General features: G+C 33.2%; 1 protein-coding gene across 2 annotated transcripts; it reads right to left on the bottom strand.

Annotated features, from left to right (window-relative positions):
* Positions 1 to 120: 120 nt before the first annotated feature.
* On the bottom strand, positions 121 to 20,513 carry LOC120356057 (tyrocidine synthase 2-like). 2 transcript variants are annotated; one of them, XM_039444852.1, is made up of 3 exons: positions 20,396 to 20,513; positions 1,240 to 1,450; positions 121 to 342 (listed from the first exon to the last, which is right to left on the bottom strand). In XM_039444852.1, exons 2-3 carry the CDS (start codon positions 1,372 to 1,374, stop codon positions 157 to 159), a joined length of 321 nt encoding a protein of 106 aa, XP_039300786.1. In that variant the 5' UTR covers positions 1,375 to 1,450; positions 20,396 to 20,513; the 3' UTR covers positions 121 to 156. The 2 variants fall into 2 exon arrangements, with proteins under 2 accessions (XP_039300786.1, XP_039300787.1); XM_039444853.1 differs by lacking the exon at positions 20,396 to 20,513 and adding an exon at positions 17,450 to 17,662.
* Positions 20,514 to 20,529: the final 16 nt, after the last annotated feature.

Raw genomic sequence — 20,529 nt, 5'->3', positions numbered from 1 at the left:
AGAAGAAGAAAAGAAGAAGAAGAAAGAAGAAGAAGAAGAGAAGAAGAAGAAGAGAAGAAGAAGAAGAAGAAGAGAAGAAGAAGAAGAAGAGAAGAAGAAGAAGAAGAAGAGAAGAGAAGAAGAAGAAGAAGAAGAAGATATTCTATTAATATAGTATTAGTGGATTGAACAGGAAAGGATTGAGTAGAATATGTTACCAGCTTTCAGTATGCCCAAAACGGAGACAACATACTGCCAAGATCTGTCCATTAATATTCCAACCACCGTATTCACTCCCACTCCACACTGTCCAAGTTTCACTGCTAAACAGTCGCTCTCATAATCAAGGGTTTTAAATCTAGCCTGAAAATGAAATTATGTAAATCAGTTATGGCAACATTATACATTACTTTATAATTGATAATATTGTATTGTGATTGGAATCCATTAAGCCTGATCCACATCTACCAACACTGGACAGACACGCAACGCAGTGTGTCAGACACAATTAAAAGTATTGTTCACTTTGATTTGCATGAGTGTATTCACATCTAGCAGCAACTGGCCGCACAGACACAGACCAGCAAGGCCATGCAAATTACTGTCTGTCTGTGTTGGACAATGTGAATGAGGCTTCAACTAGTCAATAGACCATCGATATAGTACTCTACAATTACAAACTAACAATTAACTCTCTAACATAGTTTTAGAAAAGGTATGATAATCACATATTCTTTGAAGAGGAGTTGAGAGGTGAAAAGGACCAGAGACATGATTAAATTGATAGTAATCCAAAAAAGTAGTTTGTCAGCGAGATCTCCTGCCTCAAAGGCACTACACTACTAATAGTAGAAACAACTACTAATGTGATGTGAAGTATAAATAACTAATAGCACTGAGAAACACTGAATTTGAGAAAGTTTCATATTATTGTAGAAAATAATCTTCATGAAAAGGGATAAATAATTCTTATAAAATAACTATGGAGTAAACTAATGGTTATCTATAACTCATAAACAATTATAAGAAGGAATTAAAGTACATTAAAAGCAATAATGGAAATGTTCCTCAATAACAATGTAAGGTACTTGCATATTCAACAAATTTTATCAATAACTTATAGAAATTGTTGATAAACTGGGAAATTGTGTCTTATTATCGAATTCAATGATGTCTTGTACTAAATATTCGAATTTAACCAATCTATCATTGATACTGGAATAGTCAACACTCCAACAAATGAAAAATACAAAAACTGACCCATCCAACAACTGCCCGATTATTGGGAGTTTTTCTCGCTTGTCTCCGAAACATATCATGGAGACATCCTTGGCTGTCATAGCCGTCCATTTCAACTTCGGTTATTTCCATTGTCATCAGAATCAGATCAACCATCCAGTAGATTTTCACGCCCAAAAATCATTCACTCGAGTTGCCAACACTAGCAATTTCCTTCACTATTGAAACTCTCCTGAAAAAACATGACAATCAGTAAAACATGAATAAATTATTCCTCTAATTCAAAGCTGCAATATCGGATTGATTTATGACCAATGTTTATTTTCTTAAATTTTTATTATTGAATATCTGTTAAATATTGAATACTGGATAACATTCAATGTCAAAAACGGCCACGGCCTAATTGAATAAAGACAGAAAAGGTTTAATGATTTAGAAAACCATTAATGAATAGAGATGAAAGGTTTAGGTGGAAGCAGGCTATACACACATAATATTATGTGATTGCAATTTAAATTCAATAGCTATACCACCCAAAACTGATATTTGATCACCTAAGAGTTCTCCTTGGCAAAATAAGGCATCAAAGAAATTCTAACGGGAATAATTATTGCAAGTTGATTGTTTTTTTGGGATGTATTTGTTTGCTTGTTTAACTGAATAAATGATGAGAAAAAGATGACAAGTGATAAAGAATGCAACTGAAGACGGTTGCCTGCAATCCAAGCACAAGTTGCAGGCAGTCAGTTGACTCCATTCAGAATGCAACTTCACAACAAATAAGCATAGAAGAAAACCATCTATTATGTAGTCTGTAGTGGATAGCAATCTCTATACAGCCGGAGAATATTTAACTTTTAGTATGTTATATCTCTAATACATTGTATCAGTACTTTACACTGTACTTATATTTTGTGTAGCCTACTTATATAAGTCCCGTTTCACAACTACCAACACCAGCCAGACACGTATAACGGTGTGTGCCAGACATTCGAGTATTTTCAATGTAATTACAAAATGAGAAAGGTACATTCACAATAAAGGGTTTGTAGTCCATCATGTCCATTAGTCATATCATGTTGATTTGTATCCCACAACCATGCTAGGTACTTGTTGTTTGCTATCGGGACTCAATAACTTTAAACTTCAATTCATAGAATTACATTCAAATTGGACATCGGACAGAGCGAATCTCGGCCGACACCTGCGACCTGCGGGAGCAACAACACGTCAACATTGCGGTATAGGCCTGAGTATTATATAAATATTTAATCTTATTATAATGTAATAGGGGAAACTATTCAAATTCGCATCCATGCAAATGCAAGCTCAACATCTACGAAATCAGAGTGTGAAAATGCTCAAATAGGATATGGCATCGCTCATATAAGATGGGTTAAGCCTCGACATAGACGCTCTGAATTTATATTGCTCATCATCAGAAAAAAACGCTAGTATAGTTCAAGATTTAAGAGAAAATATGCATCCTGTCAACAAGATGAAAAAATCAAGGCATCTTTACCGCCCGTAGGGGGCACTCAAGTTTATGGACCATTGTATACGAAAATGGAAAATCAGAAGCAATGCAGAGATAAGTAACATTCTGCGAGGAGAAGATATAGTACGATTCATAAAGTCTAGAAGAATCAGCTGGCTGGGACATGCGCAAAGAATGGAGAACAATAGGATGCAGAGGCAGATGCTTGTTGGAAGAATGGAAGGTATGAGGAAAAGAGGTCGCCTCGAGAACACGTTGGCTCCAGGATGTAGACAAAAATCTGGCGTACTTAGTAGTGAGGAGCTGGAAGAGACTGAACAATCAGAGGGATGAATGGAGGCAAATTGTTGAGAAAGCCAAGATCCACGCAGGGCTGTAGCGCATTCGTAAGTAGCCGATTATAAAATTATCTAGTTTTAAATTATATTGTAATAAGGAAAACTGTTCAATTTGCATCTATGGAATCTATACAAATGCAAGCTTAACCTTAACTAAGAAATTAGTATGGGTGTATGTGTGTGTATTATTGCATTGCTCATAATAATAATAATAATAATAATAATAATAATTAATAATAATATAATAAGCGTCTTTATTTAAGAAACAAAACCAAACGAATCATCAAGCATACAACATATTGAACAAAAATTTTCAAAACAAAAAAAAATAATTCTTAATAAACCTAGTGAACTGTATAAAAGACTAATTTGACATAACCGGAAGGTTGTCTGTCAGGAGTCGGTATCTACTGAATCATTATTACAATGCTTTATCCTAACTGATTAATATCCTTCGATCAACAAAACTAAAAATAAAGTTAACAATTTGATAATTATAATTATGATACTGTTATCCTAGAAATAAAAATAATATGCAATATTCTTAAAATAATGAATAGAAAATACATAGTGAATAATATAAAATTTTCCCTTCATCAAAACAAAACAGAAAAAAACAATACTTGAATGATTTTAATTGAATGTCATACTTTCGCCACTATATAGCCAAATTACTAATTACTACTATTAGACCTACTCAATTTAATAATTGAATTCTTCGATTAGTGACTCTCTTATTTTGATTGCTTGTTGCACGTACCGTGCCAGCTTCCACCAATCACTTCCATTGAGCCAATCAACGACCTCTGAGTCACTCAATTCAACTTTCCCCAAAAAGGCTCTTTGAACTCCACTTAGGATTGGACATACTCCAATGAAATGTTTAATATTTTCCCTCTGCCCCATATTGCACATTGAACAAATCCACTGCTCTTCCTCTCTTCCATGTCCATAGTTCAAATGTAATAATGCACCTCTAGCTTTTAGAATAGAACTCATCATTTTCCTGTTCAATCCAGATTTCAAATAGCTCTTTCCTCTACTCATGTCTAAAATATGATAAACGCTGTGAAATCGTGAATTAGTTGCGCTTTGCAAACAACTCAGTCTATTTTTCTCTTTCATTCTCTCATACATACGCTCAAATTCACTCTTCCATTCACCAAACATTCTGCTAAGTTACATTCATACTCTATATCCAAACGCATCCACTCCTTAAACCAAGATATCTTATATCTAATTATTTTCTCAGCCAATTTTCTTGTTAATCTGTGCCTGCCGAGACTCATGGTTTTAGCAATATACTCGATGTGCATTTTCAAAACATATAAATACATTGATTCTAAATCCAGCTCCATCTGTAATATATAATTGGGTGTGGCTCTAGGTAATGCCAACAACTTTTTTACAAAAAATCTAGGTAAAGACTCTAATACGTCACAGTACTTGAACCCCCAGACTTGTGCTGCATACACTGCCACAGACTTCATAACAGCATGATATACTTTCCACTTTGCTTCAATTCCTACATCATTCTTCGCAATAAAATTTCTCCACATTCCATTTATCGCAAATTTAGCTACCGATACACGTTCCTTTACATGCTGTGTGAATGAAAGCTGAGGGGTAAGCACTACTCCTAAATATTTGTACTTGTTTACCACCTCAATAGAGTTACCACCTAGGATCCATTTTTCATGTGCAGCCAATCGTCCTCCTTTCCTGAATACCATAATCTTAGATTTATCTGTATTAATCTCCAATCCCCATCTGTCACAGTATTCATTTACATTATTAATCATTCTCTGTAAGGCCTTGGAGTAGAGGCAAACAAAACCAAGTCGTCGGCATAGAGTAATAACTTAACATTCAGCTCATCAATCCATACACCCTCCACCATGTTATCATGCAAATCATTAATAAACAAGGAGAACAAAATTGGAGATAACAAGCAGCCCTGTTTTAAACCGCTGACTGTTTGAAAAAAATCTGTCATCTCTTTGTTGCACCATATACTAGCTCTTGTATCTCTATATAGCTCACTGATAACTCTAACGAATTTATTTGATAGACCTATATCATATAATTTAAGAACAAGTGCAGCCCTATCAACTCGATCAAACGCGGATTTCAGGTCCACAAAGAAACAATATAATTTCTTCCCTCTTCCTCTTAATTTCAAACTTATAATATTATGTAAATTGAAAACATTGTCAATCGTGGAATAGCCCTTTCTAAACCCCGCTTGGTGTTCACAGAGTGCATTGTTTATATGTACCCACTTTTCAAGCCTAGCCAGCAAAACACCTGCAAACCACTTTGCTAGCGCATTCACAAATGATATGCCTCTATAATTTTTTGCATTGGCCGTATCTCCTTTTTTGTGAATAGGGAATATGACCGCATCCCTAAAACTGGTTGGTACGTCTGCATTTTCTGATACATGATTGAAGAGTCCCAAAATCGTTTCAAAAAGCTCTTCTGACGCGTTCTTGAAAAACTCCATAGGTACCCCATCCGTGCCCGGTGCTTTTCCCTCCTTAGCCTTTTTCAATGCAGCTTTCAACTCTGACATCTCTATCACACTGTCTAGTATGTCATCTCTTTTGAAATGAATTACATAGTCTGCTGATGCTGCTACTCTACTTGAGGTGAAAATCTCCTTGAAATGCTGAGTCCACTCATCTGACCGTATAGAATTGTTTATTATTTTCTTATTAAATTTGAAAACCTTTGCCGCTTCCCAAAAACCCTTGGAGTCTCGTACATTCGCTAATCTATCACTCATACTCTGATAATAACGTTTTTCTTTTGGCAACATATATTTTTATAATAGTTTTTAGCCTCGAGATAAGCCTCCTTTGCATAAGTGGTGTTACTATTCCTAAATAAATTCAAATTCTTAAAACTACGCACTCGCGCTCTCTCACATTCCCAATCATACCATGCTTGCTTAAATTTTGCACACACTCTTCCTCTCTCACACGAATAATTATCCATACATTCCTTAACCACACTAATCACCTGAGTTGCTTGCTCTTCAGCGCTATGTAAATCTATGAATAAGTCTTGAAATTTACTTCTAATACGCCCCTGATATGCCTCTTTCGCATTTTCCACCCATCTATACCTAGGCAGCGGTAATAAGTATGATTCATCTTCCCGTAGCTTATTGGAGACCACTTCAACTTCTATAGGAAAATGATCTGAAAATATCATTGAATTGACTTTGAAATCATCTATTGAATCTACCAGTTGTAAAGGTGGGGAAATGAAAAACAAGAAATGATCGTACTGGTTTTGATAATTAAAACAAAACAATAAATTATTTGTACAAATTAGAATTATAATTAGAAATTATGAAATAACAATAAATAGATGAATATTTCAAGGGCTACTCGTTTGGCTGCTAGTGAAGATTAAATTTGTTGTGGTTATGGAAAATTTAAAACAATGACTCAGTAGTCACCTACCTTTATGATAATGGCCCCCAATTTGGCATCCACTGGTTGAACGCGACGTTAATTATTAATGAAAAATAAAAAACTGATCCAATGAAGTGGGTTCAGATCCCTTATTATTCAATAATACAATTCTCTTTAAACTGCCCGAACTGTGACAGGAAAACTGTATTATAAAACAAGAACAAAATCTATCCCCTTCACCAGAACAGCCGGACTTTACTCACAGTCCTAACGAACGAGCTCACACACCACAAAAGTAAAATTTTGGGTATTAATATATAACTCAGTCAATGCCAAACATGAAGCCATTTCAAATACATATTTTTATCAGTCGCACAAGCGAGCACGTTTGTTATGAAAAACAAAAGAGAAGCTACAATAATTTTGATAACAAGTGAAATAAACAATCTTTCTGTCGATGACAAAACTGTTCAAAGGCAGAAACACCGTTCATTAAACTTTTCGTAAATTAAAACTCTAAAATCCTGATCAATATGAGATAAATATATGAATCATATATATGTCCCATATGACCAGGTGACACATCACCCATCCCGCTGAAAGACTCGTCCCTGAGTCTGTAGTCAAGAGGGGAACAAAAAAAAAATAATAATGATTAAACAAAATAATATACTCGGGAAACAAACGTGTGCCTGATTGACTTGATAATGCTACTATACATTGAAATCAAACTTTTACATAGAAAGGTAGGTTACTCAAACTAAATTACAAACATTCAAATCAAATTCAAAATGAAACTATGCTGCACAATAACATTGATTATATATGAAACTAACTTTCAATATTATACACATTAATATACATGAATATTCAACTTATTATGAAAAGAAAATCTCAATTGACAATATATTTATTTGTGAATCAACATTGAACTACTTCAAAAGCTGCAATAAAAATCGAAAAAAAAAAACTTTATAAGTACATTATGACTCATAACTATATAGTCAAGAAAAAAAAAACAATAAAACAGTTAATCCATCAAAAAGTAACTATATAACTCTTAACTATCGATTATATGTATCTTGGGTTGTGCTACCGTTACAGCAGATAATTTACACACATACAACTTGATGCCTAAATATGCACAGAATAAAGTTAAAAACCCTAACCAGCCAAATAATATATAAAAAACAAAACTAGAGGAATTTACAACATCTCCCCAAGAATTTGGAAGATCTACTTTGTGAAATATATCTGACGATATTACGTCTTGAACTGTAAATTCCGGAACCTTTATATCTATATCAGTTTTTAAAATTTCGCTAAAATTAACAAAATTAGGATTGAAATGCGGTTGCAAAACATCAATTTTTAACGAATTAAACTTAACCCAATGTAAAGGTAAGTAATGGAGAACCTGAGGTTGTTTATCAACATTTGCGTCACACGGAAAAGTCTTTCTCACCATTATTCTCCCGCCGACCGAAATCTCGCAATGACAGGGTAAAACCACATACATTGCTCCCGGAATAGGTTGAAGATGATGAAACGAACCTCCCTCGCAAGTGACTGTAGTGTTGGCCTGTATATTCGCGACGATATACTCCGAAGGCGAAAATTCGACGATCTCCAACTCCTGCTTAGCTGGACGACAGCTTAAACTGCAATATTGTTGGATGTCCTTCAGCTCTGTCGCCGCAAACAAGTGATGCATACACCTGATGACATATGTCCTCCATGCACCAGCCGCGGAAGATAGCATAAGAAATCGTCCTGTGCCCGACAAGAAGAGAGATGATCTCCCGAGATGACCTGAATCTCACCGTCCTCCTGTCTCCGCGCCAAAACGAAATCCTGCTGCTGAAGCTGACAAATCTGGCCGTCGAAATACATAGGTGTCCTCACATACTTGTGCAATTGAAACTGTCCGCCGATGCTGACCAACGGTACTTTTAAGCTAAGCACCATGGAGTTCTCCTTCACCACGCAAGTCGTAAGTGGAAGATCAAAATATCGCTGCAAATCCGATAGAGGTATAGCTAACTGGTGTCCTTTCGACTTATATCCTTTCTCCAATCTGAAGAGATCTGAACGTAATAAATTGGGGTGTACCAGCGAAAAGGGTAAAAGCTTTTTATCACAGCGTTCCTTCGCAGTATTATGAATTCCTGCCGTGATAAAATATTACATGTGAGTAGAGGTGAAAAATGTAAGTTAATAACTGGTTTGTGAACAGTGTTTTCTCCTCCGATACATTCTGTTGTACGAATAATCTCATACTGTCTGTTAATTTGCTATACGCATCGTGAAATTGCTGAGAAAAATTTCCAGCAAACTGCCTCAAGTTGCGAGAAATCCGAATTAAATCTTTGTGGTCGTCTGCAACCAACCCTTGGAATGCGTTGAGGTGATCAGCTACATGTTTTTCGTTGAATTCCAGCTTATGAAGTTCCCCATCCGTCGCTACTGCGCAACAAAAATGAAGAAAATCGCCGACAACATCGATCGCTCTGGTCTTTCGTGAAGCTTGAGTTCCCAAACGAATTGAAGAGTTGAAAGCAGCATGACTGTTGCGAAGAATTCCGTTTGTAGAATTATACAAAACTTCTACCGCATCCGCTAAACTGCAATCCTCTTGTTGACAGTTAGGCCAGAACACCCTTTCCGCCTGCAAGATGTCGAGCTGAGCTGCCGGGAAATCTACCTCGTATGTTAGTGGAACCGATGATTCATACGCTACAGCGTGACGTAGCTCCTTGTAGAAAACTCCCGCGAAGACCCTGACTGCCTCCAGTTGCGCCGTGAAAGTCGTGAGAATGAGAAATGACGCAAAATGTACCATAATTGACATGTTTATGCGTAACAGAACCTCTTACAAAAAAAAAAACTCTACTTGAAGCAACCGCAAATGAATCGTAATAAAAAAAATCAAGAGAAACGTTTACAATAATATTAACAAACTCGACGTGAATATTACAATTAACAACTGGACTGGCTGGTTAGCATATATTATTAATCAGAAACCTAGAAATGATACAATTTATTAGAAGTGCATAGGCCTATATATATATATATACTGGAACAATTCTGAAATCAGAACAATATATGAGTCATATGAAAACAAAATCACAATCATACAATAAATAATCAGAATATAAAAACTTATACTCTAGTTATATTTTTATTGAGAAAGAAATTCAAGTCAAAATAAAAGTGAATAAAATATTCATCCATCAAAAATATAATTGTCTTATAACAGCTTCATTATGAATTTCTATTAGTGAACGTTTAAAAGTATCAATAACGTTTGTCACTCAAAAATACGTGACAATTGCACTTTCTTTAACGTAGGTCACATCAGTACAAACGCAAAAATAAAATAACAAAACAATGAATTACATTACTGTACTTTTTCGTGGCACCAAATATTAAAACGTACCATGATTTATCGAGAAAAAAAAGAAAGTTATATCAGTGATAATGTTATATTACAAAAATGTAACATGTAATCAGAATATGTAATTATGTGAATGAAACATGACCATTTGGTTATCATAAAATGGTAAACTATCCATCAACCATATTTCCTGTTCATTTTCCTGGAATAACCATAATTTGAAATAACTAAGATATAATTATAATGACTATGAAATATAACATGGTTAGTCATAACTGTAAAATCAATACAAAATCAATAATGCAACTGTGAAATTAAATGTAAAACCCAGCCAAATACCAATTTTCATAGGTAACTGTACCCTAAAATATAAATATGTAACCATGGAATAATAAACCCTCTTCTATAATAACTGATTCTATATCGTAAAACATGGTTCTACAATGATTACCAAAAATCACTTCTGAAAATAAAAACTCAACCATAATAATAAGCCCTAAACTCAACCTATTGTGCCAAAAGAAAAATTTTCTACTCAAAACCATTAATATTAGAACCATGACACAATGAAACTCAAATATTATCATGAATATAATCAAGAATATAGTAATCATTAGTTATACTGAGAAAAAATTATAAAACGAAATTCAATTCAAAGATATAAACGTATAAAACTGAAACTCTGCTATCCATAGCTAAAAAATTCCCCTATAACCGTTTATTATAACCCATGGACAATAAGTTTGGTCTATATTACCATTGAAAAATATGGACTTCACCTCCAGCAACAATAATCAGTAATAATATTTTAATAAAATTTTACGAGGACTTATAATTATAGGCTTAATCATAAGACCCCATCGAAAACAGATCAAATAAATAAAATATAATCCTATTATTCAACCACTGGATGATAAATCCATAAATATTATAATCAATTCTGATAAACAATGATGAAATGATAAATAATTACGAATAATATTTACAAAAATTCTCTTAGGGACTTTAATATAGCGCATGACTTCAAAAAAATACGACTTAAAAAAATGACTATCACCATTAAACCTTAATTATCAACACCTTATGACAACAAATTCAAATATTTAATTCATGAAATCTATCAACAAAATATCTACCTTTAATAACCCTTGAAAATATTTCAATAAAACTTATTCATAACCTTAATATAATGAAATATAAAATCCAAAGGGCCAAAATTCTAAAGTGAAATATCTCAGAACCCTTTGCCCTAAACAAAATTATAATTATCGCAATGCTAAAATCTATGCTAAGAAAATATGAAACTGCAATAAAATTTTTTTCGAAAATCGACTTTTTCCGAATTTGTCTGAAATTTCTAGACTAACAATCAAGATACGCCGCATACCTTGTAATCATCATAAATCGTAAAAAAAAGAACTCATCGGAATAAACGAATATCACTTATAACTGAAAACCAAAATCCAATATATGTAGAATACAACTATCCATCAAATATCATGAAACCAAAATGAAATCCCAACATAAACCATACAAAAATAGCAGATAAACATTTAGCAAAAACGCGCGAAATTCAAAATCAGTAGATAACCATTCAGCAGAAACGCGCGAAATTCAAAATCCGTGTCTGACTGAAGCCGAAAATATACTACCTATTGAAATAACTCACGAACCCTCAAATATCTCAAAAATATCTACTTCACATATCCTATCCCATTTTAGAAATGCAAGCGAATGACCTAAAATTCATCTTTAAATTCAAAAAAAAAATTTTTTGCTACTATACAAGGTCACCAACAAAAACTATAAAATGAAAAACCTCAAAACCCTTTGCTCTAAACAAAATTTTTCACAGAACAAAGTTGAATGTACTCATCCTAAAAAATAAGATTCCCGAAAAAAAAAATCGAAAAATCACAAAATTGTTTTCCATGAACTGGAGATTTCTGAATTTTTCGATAATTTCGCCTCTTGGCAGCCAGTAGAGCAAAAATTTAGTAGGAGTCAATCAATATCGAACGCTATCAAAATCGTCGTTTGAAAAACTTCCTTCACAACAGATTCGTTCGGTGAATTACATTGAATTTCCAGAATATGTTTCAAAATACTAAAACAAAACTTTATATGAAGAAAAAAAAAATCACAAAACCCCAAAAAGAAAATTTTTGAAAATACCTAACTCGAAAACTACTGCCCTAATCGAAAAATTTTATTGGACATAAACGATTGAAATTATCACTACCTACAAGCTCAGTGAAAAAAAATCATAAAATCCCAAAATTGAAAAGTTCATTATTAGTAAAAATATCAAAATCTAATAAAAATTCTATTCTAATTATCTTATTCTACTCTAATCATTATTCTTTTTAGCTCATAATATTTCCACATAACATAATATTAATCATTCTTCATATCGGACAATGATTATTTTCAATTTATCTGACATCGAATGATGTATTAGTCCCAAACAGTTCAGCGTTCTTCATTGAATGACAACTGCAAATCAGCTAAAAGGCCTCGTTCTACTAGCAATATTGTCTCATGTAATACTTTCGCTGAGTCTGCTGAGTCTGAGTTCGTTTTTCAAACCTCTCCAGAATTATTGTTTCAATAAATATTTCATCGCTATTAACGCTTAACTGGGACACGCTTTCCAAACTATTCAAAATTATGTCATCATATTTCTCTACCGAACTCTCATTAACAAAAATTCCATCAGTTTCAATTCTATTATTCTTCATATCTTTTAGAAAATTACAATAATTCAAATCTGACTCTGTATTTTCACCTTCACCGTTTACACAAATCGCTGATTCACATTTTTTCTGTAATCGGTTCAATATACTATTTCCATGGCCTTCTTGTTTATCAATAATTGATTCATTCATCTTGTTAACAAAACTTTTATTATCTACATCACTTTTCAGCTCCAAGTAGCATGAGTCAGTAATATTTCGTTCAACACCATTATTTGCTGATCCACATTTCTGGCTATAATTAATTTTAATATCTACAAGATCAATCTCGTGTTTATGGGAGATTGAATATTTCTTATCATCAGTATTAGAATAGTTTCTTCTAACATATATCCCATTGTGCCTAACACCTTCCAAAGTAGAACCTGATTCAGTGACTATACAACCTCCTAATTCATTCCTTGAATTATCAATATTTGATGGACCGCCGTCTAAAACATTTTTATCAATATGCCTAGTACTAAACTCCTGTGTCCTATCAGTAAAATATGCTTTCTTACGTCTAGCATTTTCCGAAAACTTTCTGCCATCAAAAGAACACACTCTAATATCATAGCCTTCTTTTTCACAAATTCTATGCATCCTTTTATAAACCCGATAAGCATAATTAACGTTGTAAAAACAATTCCGCGTAAAATGATTATGTTTACCACAAACTTTACATTTCTTACGTCTTCTTTTTCTATTAGTCCTATTATTCACGAGACTAACATTCTGATGCATCTTGACTCCTCTAGATTCACAATCATTACGCATACCAGAGTTCACAAAATGTTCAAACGGCCTGTTATCAATCGTAAAAGAGAAATTCAAATCACTTTCCGATAAATCTGATAACTCTTCCTTAATCATTTCCCTATCGTTATCCTCTTTGTAAATTATATCTTCCTCATTCAAATCACAATCATTACAAATAAGAACTTCATCCAACCCATTTTCAATCTCGAAGTTACTAACATGACAATATACATCCACTTCATTTGAAACATAATAATTACAAGAATCAAAATCATCACAGATAATAGCATTTTCTAAACAATTCTCATTTTCAAACTCATTTCCGATTTCCAATAGTTCTTCAAATTCTGGTTCCATAATATCATTAATTACTTGCACCTGTCCAAATTTCCACTCATTCAAATACTGACATGATAATTCATATTTCTCAATATTTTTATACAATTCTACAATAGTACTATTTGATAACATTATAATTCTTTCAAATATATTTGAAGACAAACCTCTTAAAATTATCCTGATAATCCGAGATTCATGCATATTCGAATCTACTTTTCTACATAGGGATGAGACTCGTGCTACAAAATCTCTACCATCTTCTTCAAATTCCATGCTACAAGTATCTAATTCCTTTTCTAGTTTCCACAATTTGAGAGGAGATCGATAGAAATTAACCAATTTTTCTTTTGTCCTGTCGAGTCAAATCATTCTCAATAACGTCAAAAGATTTCTCAGCACTTCCTTTCAAACAAAACCGCAAGTATAATAAATTATCTTTTTCATCCCAACCGTTCGCTAAGGCAACCTTTTCAAAATAGTTGAAAAAATCATCAATGTCAAATTCTTCATCTTTTCCATCAAAAAATTTCGGTAATAGTAACGGTCTAAGTTTTTCCATTGTTAATCTGTTCCAATCCAATTCTATTCAATAATAAATAATAAATTTCCAATTAATCTGGTTTCAATAATCATAAATTCTCCATATCTCAAATATCGATATCTCTCCAATAATAATAAATTTATCCTATTCAATCATATCTTAATAATCATTAATTTCTCATGTCATCATAATATCTAATTCTTTATAATAAGAATTGATAATAAATCTTGCAATCGTACAAAATCTTCATTGTCATAGCTTTTGCAATTCAAAATCAATAATAATCGTAAATCTTCCAATATCGTGAATCTCAAAATTATCTGTTCAATTATAATTATCATTCTCCATCCGTTAAAATCCATTATTACAATCAATTTTTTGTTCCACAATATTCCAATTCAATAAATCCTCGAAATTCATCCTACAAACTGTTTTTACAGTCCCGTAAGGTTCAAACTCAACTATTTCACCCATAATTTCACTGAAATAAAAACATATATTTAATAATGAAAAATGCAACCACAAAAATTGAATCTTCAATGAGGTAACCGGAAAAGTCCAAATTTTAAAAGCTGGATTAAAAACCCTTGAGCCTCCACCAAATATGTAAAGGTGGGGAAATGAAAAACAAGAAATGATCGTACTGGTTTTGATAATTAAAACAAAACAATAAATTATTTGTACAAATTAGAATTATAATTAGAAATTATGAAATAACAATAAATAGATGAATATTTCAAGGGCTACTCGTTTGGCTGCTAGTGAAGATTAAATTTGTTGTGGTTATGGAAAATTTAAAACAATGACTCAGTAGTCACCTACCTTTATGATAATGGCCCCCAATTGGCATCCACTGGTTGAACGCGACGTTAATTATTAATGAAAAATAAAAAACTGATCCAATGAAGTGGGTTCAGATCCCTTCTTATTCAATAATACAATTCTCTTTAAACTGCCCGAACTGTGACAGGAAAACTGTATTATAAAACAAGAACAAAATCTATCCCCTTCACCAGAACAGCCGGACTTTACTCACAGTCCTAACGAACGAGCTCACACACCACAAAAGTAAAATTTTGGGTATTAATATATAACTCAGTCAATGCCAAACATGAAGCCATTTCAAATACATATTTTTATCAGTCGCACAAGCGAGCACGTTTGTTATGAAAAACAAAAGAGAAACTACAATAATTTTGATAACAAGTGAAATAAACAATCTTTCTGTCGATGACAAAACTGTTCAAAGGCAGAAACACCGTTCATTAAACTTTTCGTAAATTAAAACTCTAAAATCCTGATCAATATGAGATAAATATATGATTCATATATAGTCCCATATGACCAGGTGACACAGTACACTGGATATGCAACAAAAATCAATGACCGAGGCCCCCTGTCCACTAACAAATGGAATTCACCATCCCTATCCCCCATTGTTCTACCATTCAATATTACCATGTCGTCTTTCGCAAAGCTCTAGAATTGTCCTACCTCTACCATTCACTAAACTGTCTTTAGATTTTCTCGAGTATTGACTCTTACACAGTAGCCAACAATTCTTCAGGTAAATTTGACAATCTCCTATTTACTATTGAAATCACTAGCAGTATGAAATGTTTATCCTTTCCATGACTCTCCAGTAAACTCAATTCTAATAAATCCCTATCCCATCTCTCTGCACACTATTTAAATAAATAGGTATTATGTGGACTTTTGCATTACCAATTTTAGCGCTATAACTTCAGATCATCCAGTACAACAAAACTTGCTGTATTCTGTAACTTCTTTTTATTGTAACCGTACAGAATCCCCGCACTTGCTCGTCCTCTATTACAGGTTCTTATTGCGGGAATAAAACGTAAATCGTAATCTGAAAATATATGGCCAATACATGAACTATCGGACTCTTCAAGAAAAGTTTCGCATAAACAAAAAACATCATACGATTTAATGAAATTTATAAAATTAATATCATTTGTCTTACCCTTTAAACCCGCAACATTGTATCCCACTAATTTGATTATAGAACTTTCATTTTCTGTTTTACTAATACACTCATTATCTTTATACTCGTGACAGACAACACTTCCCTATTCCTGTGCCCTATCAACGTCCTGTTTCTCGACACCAGTTTGTCCTTTCTCCAGTATTTTGTTTAAATAGCCTTTGAAGTCCACTTTGAACATTTCTTTCAATTTGACTAATCCGTCACTGCTACCAGCTTTTAGTCCAACCTCATCATCAAAGGTGAACACTTGTCCTTCCACGAACAGACGATCAACATTCAGGTGAATCTTTTTTTCTCCTACAGTTCGCGTTATTTCTTTTTTGAGCGCAAGCAGTACCCCCCCTTTTCATACGTGTCACGTAACTAAAGTCCTTGTGCACCACAAAACTAGTTCCTTTAAGCTTGAATGTATTTTTTAGAATGCAATCAAAGTCTTTATCTGCAGGAATATGAGCTATAAGTGGTGCATTATCTTTTTGCGGCCCTAAAGTGTGTGCTTTATTTACATGTATGTCCCTCCCACACTTCAACACTTTGACACAAAAATCTTTTATAACATCACAGCAGACATCGTTCTTTCCATATTTTATACCCTTAAAGATTAAATTGTTCCTTCTAGAACGATCTTCCAAATCAGTAACTTTTTTAATAAGCCTATTATTAACTGACTTTAGAATTGACAGTTCTTTTTTAATTTGTTTATTCTCTTCGGATAATTCGCTGAAACATTTCTTCAGTTCTGACATTGCTCATAATAGATAAGTTATAAGCCCCTATATACATAGACGCGCTGAATTTATTTTGCACTTCTTCAGATAAAGAGCACCAGTATAATCTAAGGGACAGTAATATGCATCCTGTTAACAAGCTGAGAAAAATAAACACGTCTATATCGCCCGTTCATAGTTGGGGCCTTGCCCTACCATAGTTACTTCCTCTGAATCTCAACACTCGGGTCCCGTTCAGAGGATGTCTGTTTCAGAACAGATCTACTGAGTTGATATGGACTTTGAAATAACTTTTTGGTAGGTCTAAGTCAGTTTGAAACCCCCTTACAAACGTAGCTCTGTTTATTTGTCATAATCAACCCGATTCAACCAGAATTTTCAAGTTCCAAAACAACCTGATTCAAGTGAGATTCACTTTGAACTATCAGTATTTATTTAATATAAAAAACACTAAATGTACCTTAATTCATGTGGATGCTGGTCTTACAACAAAAATTTAGTAAATCCTCTATATGAATTACTGTACGAGACCGTATCTAAGTTATGTGATAAAAAATTGGTTACGCCTACCTATCTTCATTATTCTAATAGTAGGCTATTATAATAACGTAATGTCAAATTTTTATAATGTTTTATTGAATGCTAAAATAAAAAAAATGTGAGAATTGGAAATTAAGAAGGCTGCACTTTAGTATATGGGCCGCGGAATCCAGCATTGAGACCTATACAGATCGATAGAGGAGATCAATACGAGATCAACCATGTATGACATTGTTGTCGATTTCCAAGGATTAGCTGAAAAAACATGGCGGAAAGTTCAAATTTTTTATATCAATTTTTATTTTTAATAATTTTTTTATGGCTAAAATATGTTAAAACTAGTGCAATCTTATGTAAAATTTGACGAGGAATCCAATGAAACTAATTTCAGGTTCGTAACTTCAGTAGTTTTTGAGATATTGCAAAAAATGTGCAGAAAAATGCAAATTTTTTGCTTTAAAAAAGGTTAACTTGTTTTCATGATGCTTAATAGGTATTTTTAACTATTGGATTTAGTAGAATGATGATTCTGAAGAAAAAATGTCCAGTCACTCGATAGCCTAAACTTGAAATTGTTGGAGATATTTGAGAAAAAACATGGCGGAAAGTTCAAAATTTTTATATAAATTTTTATTTTTAATTTTCTATGGCTGAAATATGTTAAAACTAGTGCAATCTTATGTAAAATTTGACGAGGAATCCAATGAAACTAATTTCAGATGCGTAACTTTAGTAGTTTTTGAGATATAGCAAAAAATGTGCAGAAAATTGCAATTTTTTTTATTTAAAATAGGTTAACTTGTTTTCATTGTGATTAATAGGTATTTTTAACTATTGGATTTAGTGGAATGATGAATTCTAAAGAAAAAATGTCTAGTCACTCGATAGCCTAACCTAACCTAACCTAACCAACCTAACCTAACCTAACCTAATCTAACCCAACCTAACCTAACCTAACCCAACCTAACCTAACCCAAATGTGACTAAACATTTTTTCTTTAGAATTCATCATTCCACTAAATCCACTAATTCAGCCATGTTTTTTCACAAATATTTCCAACAATTTTAAGTTTAGGCTATCGAGGTTAGGTTAGATTGGGTTAGGTTAGGTTGGGTTAGGTTAGGTTGGGTTAGGTTAGGTTGGGTTGGGTTAGGTTAGGTTGGGTTACATTAGGTTAGGTTAGGTTTGGTTGGGTTAGGTTAGGTTGGGTTAGATTAGGTTAGGTTGGGTTAGGTTAGGTTGGGTTAGGTTAGGTTGGGTTAGATTAGGTTAGGTTGGGTTGGGTTAGGTTAGGTTAGGTTGGGTTAGATTAGGTTAGGTTAGGTTGGGTTAGGTTAGGTTAGGTTAGGCTATCGAGTGACTAAACATTTTTTCTTTAGAATTCATCATTCCACTAAATCCACTAATTCAGCCATGTTTTTTCTCAAATATTTCCAACAATTCCAAGTTTAGGCTATCGAGGTTAGGTTAGGTTAGGTTACGTTAGTTTGGTTTAGGTTGGGTTGGGTTAGGTTAGGTTGGGTTAGATTAGATTAGGTTAGGTTAGGTTGGGTTAGATTAGGCTAGGTTAGATTAGGTTAGGTTGGGTTAGGTTTGGTTGGGTTAGGTTAGGTTAGGTTAGGTTGGGTTAGATTAGGTTAGGTTAGGTTGGGTTAGGTTAGGTTAGGTTAGGTTTGGTTTGGTTGGGTTAGATTAGGTTAGGTTAGGTTGGGTTAGGTTTGGTTGGGTTAGGTTGGTTTAGATTAGGCTAGGTTAGATTAGGTTAGGTTGGGTTAGGTTAGGTTTGGGTTAGGTTACGTTAGGTTAGGTTGGGTTAGGTTAGATTAGGTTAGGTTAGGTTGGGTTGGGTTAGGTTAGGTTAGGTTAGGTTGGGTTAGATTAGGTTAGGTTAGGTTAGGTTAGGTTGGGTAGGTTAGGTTAGGTTAGGCTATCGAGTGACTAGATATTTTTTCTTTAGAATTCATCATTCCACTAAATCCAATAGTAAATCCTAATTAAAAATACTATTAAGCATCATAGAAAACAAGTTAACCTTTTTTAAAGCTTTAAAAATTTGCATTTTCTGCACATTTTTTGCAATATCTCAAAAACTACTGAAGTTACGAACCTGAAATTAGTTTCATTGGATTCCTCGTCAAATTTTACATAAGATTGCACTAGTTTTAAACATATTTCAGCCATAGAAAATTAAAAATGAAAATTTATATAAAAATTTTGAACTTTCAGCCATGTTTTTTCTCAAATATCTCCAACAATTTCAAGTTTAGGCTATCAAGTGACTGGACATTTTTTCTTCAGAATTCATCATTCTACTAAATCCAATAGTTAAAAATACCTATTAAGCATCATGAAAACAAGTTAACCTTTTTTAAAGCAAAAAATTTACATTTTTCTGCACATTTTTTGCAATATCTCAAAAACTACTGAAGTTACGAACCTGAAATTAGTTTCATTGGATTCCTCGTCAAATTTTACATAAGATTGCACTAGTTTTAAACATATTTTAGCCATAAAAAAATTATTAAAAATAAAAATTGATATAAAAAATTTGAACTTTCTGCCATGTTTTTTCAGCTAATCCTTGGAAATCGACAACAATGTCATACATGGTTGATCTCGTATTGATCTCCTCTATCGATCTACGTTGGTCTCAATGCTAGATTCCGCGGCCCATAAACTAAAGTGCCCCCATTAAGAATAGGCTAAGGCTATTATTAAAAATGGTTGAGAAAAGTAAATTTTAAACTCATACGGTAATACATGTACGGTACGGTAACAATTTTATTTATGGTTATATAAGTACAGTAAAGAGTAAAAGTACTGTATTTAAAGTATTTGAAACTAATCAAATTTTTAAAAACTTACATTCACAGGTTTCCTTCGCTCTGAATTAATTATAAAAACATATAAAATGCTGTTAATTAAACACCTTTAACAAGAAAAATCGTCCATTTCCTAATCACGGCCCCGGCCACATAAATAGAATATGACTGTATGCT

Source organism: Nilaparvata lugens, unplaced genomic scaffold (genome assembly GCF_014356525.2).
Source record: "Nilaparvata lugens isolate BPH unplaced genomic scaffold, ASM1435652v1 scaffold5656, whole genome shotgun sequence".
Lineage (NCBI taxonomy): Eukaryota > Metazoa > Arthropoda > Insecta > Hemiptera > Delphacidae > Nilaparvata > Nilaparvata lugens.
The sequence above is the reverse complement of the archived record's forward strand: the minus strand, read 5'-3'. Positions and strand labels throughout refer to the sequence as shown.

Coding starts and splice junctions, on each gene's coding strand:
- LOC120356057 (XM_039444852.1), bottom strand. CDS start 1,374: ATGGTTGATCTGATTCTGATGACAATGGAAATAACCGAAGTTGAAATG. Junction 343..1,239: donor ATCGGGCAGTTGTTGGATGG/GTCAGTTTTTGT, acceptor TTTCATTTTCAG/GCTAGATTTAAAACCCTTGA.